Source organism: Nicotiana sylvestris, chromosome 10, assembly GCF_000393655.2.
Source record: "Nicotiana sylvestris chromosome 10, ASM39365v2, whole genome shotgun sequence".
NCBI lineage: Eukaryota > Viridiplantae > Streptophyta > Magnoliopsida > Solanales > Solanaceae > Nicotiana > Nicotiana sylvestris.
The window spans coordinates 126,120,628-126,129,817 of record NC_091066.1 but is presented as its reverse complement, the minus strand read 5'-3'; the positions used below and the strand labels follow the sequence as shown (position 1 = coordinate 126,129,817).

The 9,190-nt window shown below is 38.6% G+C and overlaps 1 protein-coding gene across 1 annotated transcript; it reads left to right on the top strand.

Moving 5' to 3' along the window:
* Positions 1 to 5,576: 5,576 nt before the first annotated feature.
* On the top strand, positions 5,577 to 6,993 carry LOC138879915 (uncharacterized). The gene is made up of 4 exons (XM_070159562.1): positions 5,577 to 5,696; positions 6,168 to 6,296; positions 6,592 to 6,774; positions 6,820 to 6,993. The coding sequence occupies exons 1-4, from the start codon at positions 5,577 to 5,579 to the stop codon at positions 6,991 to 6,993; spliced, it is 606 nt and encodes a 201-aa protein (XP_070015663.1).
* The last annotated feature ends 2,197 nt before the right edge of the window (positions 6,994 to 9,190 follow it).

The window sequence follows — 9,190 nt, the reverse complement described above, 5'->3', positions numbered from 1 at the left end:
AAACAGCTTTCCTTAATGGTGAGCTAGAAGAAGATGTGTATATGACACAACCTGAAGGTTTCACATCTCCGTCTGATCATAATAAAATTTGCAAGCTGCAAAGATCCATTTATGGACTAAAGCAACCTTCTCGAAGTTGGAATATTCGCTTTAACAAGACAATTAAAAAGTTCAATTTTGTTAGATGCGAAGAAGAACCTTGTGTGTACAAAAAGGTTAGTGGGAGCACAATTACATTCTTAATATTATATGTTGATGATATATTGCTCATAGGGAATGATATACAGGTACTGCAAAGTACCAATATTTGGCTATCTAAACAGTTCTCCATGAAATACTTAGGAGAAACAGCTTATATATTGGGAATAAAGATCTATAGAGATAGATCTAGGAAGTTGCTTGGACTTTCCCAGTCTTTGTACATTAATACCATTTTGAAAAGGTATAACATGGATAATTCCAAAAGAGGGTATCTACCGATATGCACTGGAATTACTCTTAGTAGGGAGGATTGTCCTAAAACACCTGAAGAGAGTGAACGCATGAATAAGGTCCCATACGCTAGTGTAGTGGGAGCTATCATGTATACCATGACATGTACACGTCATGATGTGGCTTATTCACTGGGAGTGACTAGCCGATATCAGTAAAATCCTGGTGAGGAACATTGGAAGGTGGTCAAGACCATTCTTAAGTATTTAAGAAGAACTAAAGACCAACTCCTCATTTATGGAGATTCTGAGTTGAAACTTGAAGGTTATACTGATGCAAGCTTCTCTTCAGATAGAGATGATAGCAAATCTATTTCTGGTTATGTATTCACCTTAAATGGTGGTGCAGTGGTTGGAAAAGTTTCAAACAAGCTATAGTAGCTGATTCAATGACTGAAACAGAATATATAGCAGCTAGTGAAGCAGCTAAGGAAGCTGTATGGATGAAAAAGTTCTTAACTGAACTTGGTGTGGTTCCTTCAATAGAGGGTGCAGTTCCATTGTTGTGTGACAATACTGGAGCCATTGCTCAAGAAAAAGAATCAAGATCACACCATAAATCCAAACACGTTCTGCGAAGGTATCACTTAATAAGAGAAATCATTGAACATGGCGACGTCGAGATTCAAAAAGTTGATGGAAAGGAAAATGCTGTAGACCCATTCACTAAAGCTCTTGGAGCAAAGGAGTTTGACACGCACAAGTGAAAATTGGGAATGAAGTACAAGAGCGATTTGCTCTAGTGCAAGTGAGAGATTGTTAGGGATATATTAGATATGCCCTAGATCCAATCTCATGTTTGATGATTTGAACATATTTTTCATGAATGTTATTTCATATAAAATATATATGGCATTTAATATTCTTTTATTATTATTATTATTATTATTATTATTATTATTATTATTATTATTATTATTAATTTCTTGATTAATTTGATAAGGTCCTTGATTAAATTTGAGACTTGTCATTGTGATTGAGATCATGATAATGAGAGTGAAGTTTCTTATAATTTAATCTAAATTTTGTTCTTGATCATAGGATTATTAATTTGGACATTAATAATCCGGTTGGATCAATATCTATGTAATCATCTTTATGGGATAAAGATTAGTTGATCTCATTAACTAAATCACATAGATAGATGATGCATATAGAGATATGATCATTGAACCGACTCATTGGATAATTCCTAATGGTTAGAATTACCATAAACTGTCAATGAGATATTCTCTGGAAGAATGTAATGTAAGAGCTTCCTTTGACCGGATATCATCATAGTAATTGACAAGTTATTTATTATACTTTGATGCTAGACACCTATGACCCTACGACGATAGTTGAAAGGATATTGGGTATGATTAAATCATTGAAGAATTAGTGATTGATCAAGATGGAATCTGTCAACTCTTGGTAATGAGTTTAAGCTCCATGTTGTCATGAATTATAACCGACCAAATCAAGACCTTGGCCAGGGCGATTGCATGAAAGAAGAAAAGAGTTTCTTAGGTCATTCAATGGTCGATTATATTTGACATGAACACATAGTTGGTCGCCTATTAGGATTTGACAGTTGAACCATATCCTAGGGTGGCCCAGAGCTATAAGGACAGAAGGAATTAATATATTATTCTTCTACAGGTTCTTGAGAGTAAATTGTATACTTCATGTTATCTGGTCGTTAAGGAGTGTTGCTAGACGCCACCCTTGATTAGTATATTGATGTGATCAATTTACTATCGGCTTAGTATTGAACCTATGGGGTCGCACACTAATGAGTGTTTTGATCTTTGCTAAAGGATTAATTACTTTATTATTTGATTATTAAATTAAAGAATTTAATTTGTCAAATAAATTTAGTTATTAGTCCAAATAAAATATTATTATATTCTTTGCTAGCATAAAGGAAATAATCAATAATGTGGACAAATTGAAATTTTCTATTTGGAATAGAAAATTGAAATGATATCTCTTAGTTAAAATATATATATATATATAGGTGGTATATATAATAAATTGATATTGATCTGTATAAAGGTAATATATAATATTTATTCATATAATCCAATTTGAATGGTTTCAAAGGGACGTGAAAGTCAATTTTGGATTAACAAACGTGCATTTATCACAATTGGACTAATTAGTATGGGATTGGATTCTTTTTCCAAAAAGGAGGCTTCCGAGAAGTTCAATTTGAATGAACTTTGAAAGACAAAAAGTAGCCACAATTTTTGAAGCCTCCGTCTTAGACTTACCCATTAGAAAAATGTTTTCATCTTATATATATACACACATACTTGAGAACAATGAGAAGTAGTCAGAATGAAAAATCACAAGTTGAATGCACCGTACGAAATTCTAAGAGAAATATGTTTTTGACAAGAAATTGAATAGTTTTCTTTGTTCTTCCTTGCTGAAATTTTTTAGAAATTTTCAGTATTAATTTCGTTCAATTTGTTCACGGGTTTCATTGATCAAAGAGTTAATAGCAAGGATTGGTCTTGGTGTGGATACGCATAGGATCTTCGCACTATCGAAGAAATTTTGAAACAAGATTCTCTTCACCAGGTATATCTTAGATCCAATCTTTGATATGTAAATAAATATTAAACACGAAAAATTCAATAGAGGATTATTATTGTCTTCCGCTCGTGTTATGAACACCTCCATGCAATCTAATAATCTGGCTCAACCATCAGTGCAAACGTTCTTGAATCTGAACCTGAACCTGAAGAGCTATTATCTTCAAGGGTATTCAGAACCAAGGATAGATTATTAACATCTTTGAAGGTGTCATCCTGAACATTGATGCTCATTGTTCGCCTTCGTAAACATGGATCTAAAACAAAACATACACTACTAGTTAAATCATCTATTTTATATAGACAATTTACCTCTGAACATTCAAAAATATTTGCTCGTTTTTTATTAACTTAATTAATCTATTTAAAACTTTGGCATGTTACATATTATTCCTTCCAAATTAAATTTACAACTATAATTCTCATACAATTTGTTTACCCTAAAAATTGAGTAACAATTAAACTTGTAATGTGGTTTTAAGGATATGTGATTTCACGTAATTCCAATTGATAAACATAAAGATAAATGATACAAATTGACAATAATACAAAGCAAACCAGTGTTTGGTCAATGCCCTCGATCTAATGAACCCTCGAGCTTGGTAGAGTAAGAATAGTTCAAGAGCAGTAAGTTGATGTGCAGAAGAAAGAAATATTATATTGCTTTGATATTCGTGAATGTAATATGTCTACAAATGATGGGGATTCCCCTTTATATACTAGAGGAATCCTAATTATGGTACAATTCTAACTACGGAAGTAAATCCCGTGATTGGTACGAATAACCACCCTTGATTTGATATATTCCGGGATTCCCGTCGTGATCTTCGATCGGTGATGGATATCTCGCCTTTCCGTTATTGCACTTCACTCAAAGTCGGTCATACTTAGCCTTGATTCCTGCTGCCCTCGGTCTTGACGGACATCTCGATCCTTGAACTCGACACCTCGCCTTTGTGTTATAGCCCGATCCATTGCGAGGCTAACCCTCAGCGTGATCTCCTGGTTTCGATTAAATAGCAAAATTGGGCAAGCCCGGTTTTGACCGTATACAGATAGTCCTCTCGTTTCTCGGAGTGCAATGAGAAGAAACGAACTGAGCCTTTGATTTTGTACCTCGACCAATTATGACGTCATCCTCATGACGTAAGCGACGAAGGCGATTGAAGCACCGCGTCTGCACTGTTTTTAAGATCATTACTTAGTGCCAGTTGATGGTCGGCCACTAATGCCTTTGAACCGTCATATCAAATATTGTAAATAGATCATCTTCATAATTTTCTCAAACTTTACTTCCAAAATCTCTTCTAATCTTCAGACCTCTTCTTCTCCCTTTAAGTTTTTCAAGAATCTTATTTGTCAACCTTCCCTTCAAACAACAAGTTTTATCTTCTTCTTTCTTTGAACTCGTATAAAAATGGCGAAAGCATCGAAAACCATTCCTCAGAAGGAAAAAGCCTCTTCTTCGCGGCCGGCCGGCGATAGCCGGTGAAGCCACGCATTAAAGAGTGTGTTCCTGGGTCATGTGATCTTACTTCCGACTTTAAAGTTGAGAAAACCTCATCGGTACCTAGCCGATGTTGAGGTATATATGCTCGATAACCGAGTGCGATCTTAAATAGGTGAAAAAAGATTGCCATTGGGAAAACAAAGAGGTGGTGATTCCTACCCCCGAGGAGGATATTACCACTCATGTGAAAGGATTTTTAAGTGTTTACACTTACCCTTTCATGCTGGTTCCCGTCGATCCCGTTATTATCGACTTTTGCCGCCAATACCACATAACCCTAGGCCAAATCCACCCCTTTTTTGGCACATCATTATTTTTCTACGATTCTTCATAAGCAAGGTCGAAGGGATGTCTTTCACCCTCGATCATCTGATTAGACAGTACAGCCCCCGTCTCTATCGAGGCGGATTAGTAAGGCTTCAGTGCCGGGCCATAAAGGTGTTGTTCTCGAGCATAGACGAGGACAAAGATTGAGGATGGATGGGCCGGTTTGTCTGAGTGAGGACTTCTGACATAATCTCGGCCGAGAAGATGACATTCCCCGAAGAATGGAACATGAAGCATAAGTACAAACCCAACAATATCTTCTGTTGATTGTTTTGCTTCCTTTACTTTTTCTCATCAACATTCTTTCTTATGATGCAGCGGTCTCTTGGGTGCTCGGTGCAATCCCAAACCTTGAAAGTTGGGTTCAAAAACTGGCCTCAACCTCTTCGTATGCTGAGCGCTCATGGTGCGATTTAGCCGAGGGCCGATGGGAGCCCAAAATCACGGTAAGCTTCTCTATCTGTGTTCGATGCCTTCCGGTGAAATGTTTATTTTTTTATTTTTACTTGATTTCCTCCTATATAGGTCTCGGAGACAAAGTTGTCATAAGGCTACCCCCACCTGGGGAAGAGAATGCCCCGAAACCATCTAAGCATAAGAAGAGGAAAAGGGCGTCGCCTTTTGATACTCCAAAGCCTAAGAAGAGCAAGGCTCGTAAGTCGAAGAATGGAACTGCCACTTTTGTCTTCCAACGTAGCCCAGAAACTACGAGTTGAAGAAGAGAAGAAAGAAGATATTGACTGGGAGCTGGTGTCTCAAAAGAGGGGGAGCGTCAAAGCTTCAAAAGTAGTTGAGCCAGTGACGGTCGAGGAGGCTCATCTTCGGACCTAGGAGATCTCGGAAGATGGACCGAGCAAAGTCCCCAAGTCATCGGAGGTTGAAGATGTCTCCCACCGTGATGAACAATCGATGGGTGTACCTGAAGGGTCCGATTCCGAGGCCCTCCGAGAAAGAGAGAGCGCCCCAAGTGTCTTGCTTGGGGAAATCAACATTGATGATTCGTCGCCCCTCCCCACATTTTCTGCGAGGAAAATTTGGGAGGCCCAATCTATAGAGACCCCTGATGTGGGAATGACCCACGAAGGGAATGACTTATTTCGTGGCTGCTTCACGAGGGTCGACGATGTTTCCAACCTGGATGCATCGATCATTTTCAATGAGGCTTAGCAACTCCTGAACCAGGTAGATTTTAGTCCCCTTTATTAGTTTACGTTTGCTTTTATTTCCTTTTGTCTGATTTCCTTCCTTTCTCCATAGGCCGTGACGCTTCATCGGGAAGCGTTTTCTAAATCTCAAGCTAAGCTGAACCGATGTGAGGCTGATCTCAAAAGGCTTACGGAGGAGAGAGACGCCCTCAAACTCCTCTATGTGAAAAACGAAGGGGAGGTTAGGGACCTCCGAGCTGAATTGGCAACAACTCATAAAGAGTAGACTAGCCTGATTGAACAGGTAATGAAGAATTTTCTTAGAAGTTTTGTGTGTTGATTCGGGGATAGCAACTAATACTTTGACCCTGCAGGTTTAGAAGAAGGTCGAAAAGAACAAGCAGCTTCGCGAGGAGGCTGAGATGAAAGAGGAAGAGCCTTTGGGGTAGAAGCAGAACATGGACTGCCTCGCCTCTGAGAAAGATACTGCTCGAGCCTAGCTATCTTTGGTTGAGTGTCAACTCCAAAGTGTGAAGGAGGATAGCTTGGCCCGAGCTAAGAAAATTGAGAAACTCGAGACTCGGTTGGCCGCTGAGCTTGCAAAGGCCGCATCTGAGGCAGAAAGAGTAAAGGCTGATATGGAAGCAGTCGTGGCCGTCTATCGAGCTGATGCTGAAGCCGCTCACGCTCGAGCAAAGGAAATTTCCGATGTTGCTCAGGTTTGATCATTTTGTGTTGCCGAGCACACCAAGTCTTAGTCTCAGATAGAGACTCACGAAGAAATTCATGCTCGTGGTTTTGACCTCACTACCGATATAGAGAACGCAAAAGTGCTCGAGGCTGAAGCCAAAGTTTTGCTCTCTGATAATGATGACTCCGGGAGCGCAAGTGAATCCGAGAGCGGAGAAGATGAAGATGGAACTTGCGGGGAAGATTAGGCACTTAGAATTTTTTTCTTCTTTTTTTTTGATTTTTTGTGTAAGACCCTGAGTGGTCTTTGTAAATACTTTCGTATATAAGAAAGGTCCTTTTTCTTTCTGATTTTTCTCTGATTTATATTTCGTGAAAATTCTATTTTTCTTTCACCTTATGATAATTCTGATATAATTTAGGTTTTGTGAGAAGTTCGACTCACTTCGCTGCCTTGTGAAAATTTTGTTGAAATTAGATTGCTATAGTCTCTATAAGCGAGTGAGTACTTGCTCGAACTTAGAGTAGAAAAACCCTTAGGTTTTTTTATTAAGCGGGGGTGGGTCCTCGAGCTCAACAATGTAATGGCCCTTAGACTCTTGAATCGGGCCAATATATCCTCGAAAGAGTTGGCTTTTTCCCTTTTTCGGCTTAAAAGTTTTAATCATATTAAAATTCGTTATGCCTTAGCATGAGATAGATCTGTACCCATTAGGGTTCAGTGTTATCGAAAAAACTTTGTTATGCCTTATCATAAGTTTGTTCAATTTGGTACCTCTTAAGGTTTTCGAGGGTTGATGTTATCGAAACCCTACATAAATTTGCTAATGGTAGCTCTTTTTTAACTGGTTTTATGAAAATATTTGAAGGCCTGTTTGATTACGGAATTCGGACATCTCCGAACCGAATTAGTTTAGCCGTAGATTTTTACTTGATATTTGTCCATTGAGCTTGTTTCTCGATTATACTTCAAACTTGTTCGAAGTATCAGTCCCCCAGTGGGGTGGCCATAGCCTGTAAAATCGAAGATTGCCTTTTTAAGGTCTTATGATTTCGAAGTTTAATAATTCGAGCATGTCGATTTTTGGATGGCAGTCCCCGAGTACGTGGTTAATCGCTCGAGCTTTAGTCGCGATTGGCTCTTGAGCCGGTTTCCGTAATAGATCGTAAGTATGAAACTGTAAAGTAGAAATTTCACTAAAGTATGGAATATTTGGTAGGGAAAAGATACTTCTTTCAATAGATCATTCATGTGTATATATTTTTCCATTAGGGCTCGAGTAATATACACGGGCACGGTTCATTTGACCGTTTGGCCCTTTACAAAATTTACCTATTGAGACCATATCGACACGAAATATTTTCTTTGAAAATATAACATCCGAGGGTGATGCCCCCCAGTATTCGAGGTTGATTGTAGAGAAGCCTTGGATATTGTTGAATTGCTCTAAGTTAGCATGAACACTGGTTGCCTCGTTAAAATCATTGCTAGAAAAATCCATTTGAGATAAAAATCGGTCGAAGGGAAAAAGAGTGCAATGCGTGCTTTCCGACCTAAGGACTTCGTTTTTGGCGAGAACTTCGACGTCTTCGACCAAACATTTGCAATAAGTTAGTATAAAATACAAATGAAAAAGAGAGAAAACCATACCTTAGCAATAATATCTCTTGAGGAGTGATATGTTCTAATTATTTGGCAATTGTTCACCGTTTATCGTGCCAAGTTTGTAAGACCCTTTTCTGACGACGCCGAGGACCTGATAGGGTCCTTCTTAATTTGGACCAAGCTTCCCCTTGTTTGGGTCTCGAGTGTTGATGGTGACCTTTCTCAGAACTAAGTCTCCAATTTTGAAGTGTCAAAGACTGGCTCTTTGATTGTAATATCTTTCGATTTGCTGTTTCTGGGCTGTCATTCAAATGAGGGCGGCTTCCAGTTTTTTATCTAGCAATTCAAGGCTCGTATTCATGGCTTCGTGATTTGATTCTTCCGTTGTGTACCAAAACCTAACACTTGGTTCCACGACTTCGACCATGATCAGAGCTTCGGTGCCATATACTAAGGAATACAACGTTGCCCCCATACTGGATTTTGCCATTTTCTGATATGCCCAAAGGACTTCAGGTAAAATATCTCTCCATTTCCCCTTAGCATTGTTCAACCTTTTCTTTAGGTTCTGAATGATGACCTTGTTTGTTGATTCGGTCTGTCCGTTCCCACTAGGATGATACGACGTCGATAATATCCTTTTTTGTGATCTTCGAGGAACTTCGTTATTTTGCTGCCGATAAATTATTTTCCATTGTCGCATACTATCTCTGCGGGTATCCCGAATCGGCATATGATGTGATCCCAAATGAAGTCTATGACTTCTTTTTCTCTGACTTTCTCGAAGGCTTGTGCTTCAACCCACTAAGAGAAATAGTCAGTCATAAATAAAATGAACT

Bases quoted from the DNA above. Each gene is read 5' to 3' on its own strand.
- LOC138879915 (XM_070159562.1), top strand. From the start codon at position 5,577: ATGGAACTGCCACTTTTGTCTTCCAACGTAGCCCAGAAACTACGAGTT. The intron at 5,697-6,167 runs GTAGTTGAGCCA...CTTTCTCCATAG, and splicing joins GGAGCGTCAAAGCTTCAAAA to GCCGTGACGCTTCATCGGGA. The intron at 6,297-6,591 runs GTTAGGGACCTC...CAAAGTGTGAAG, and splicing joins ATGTGAAAAACGAAGGGGAG to GAGGATAGCTTGGCCCGAGC.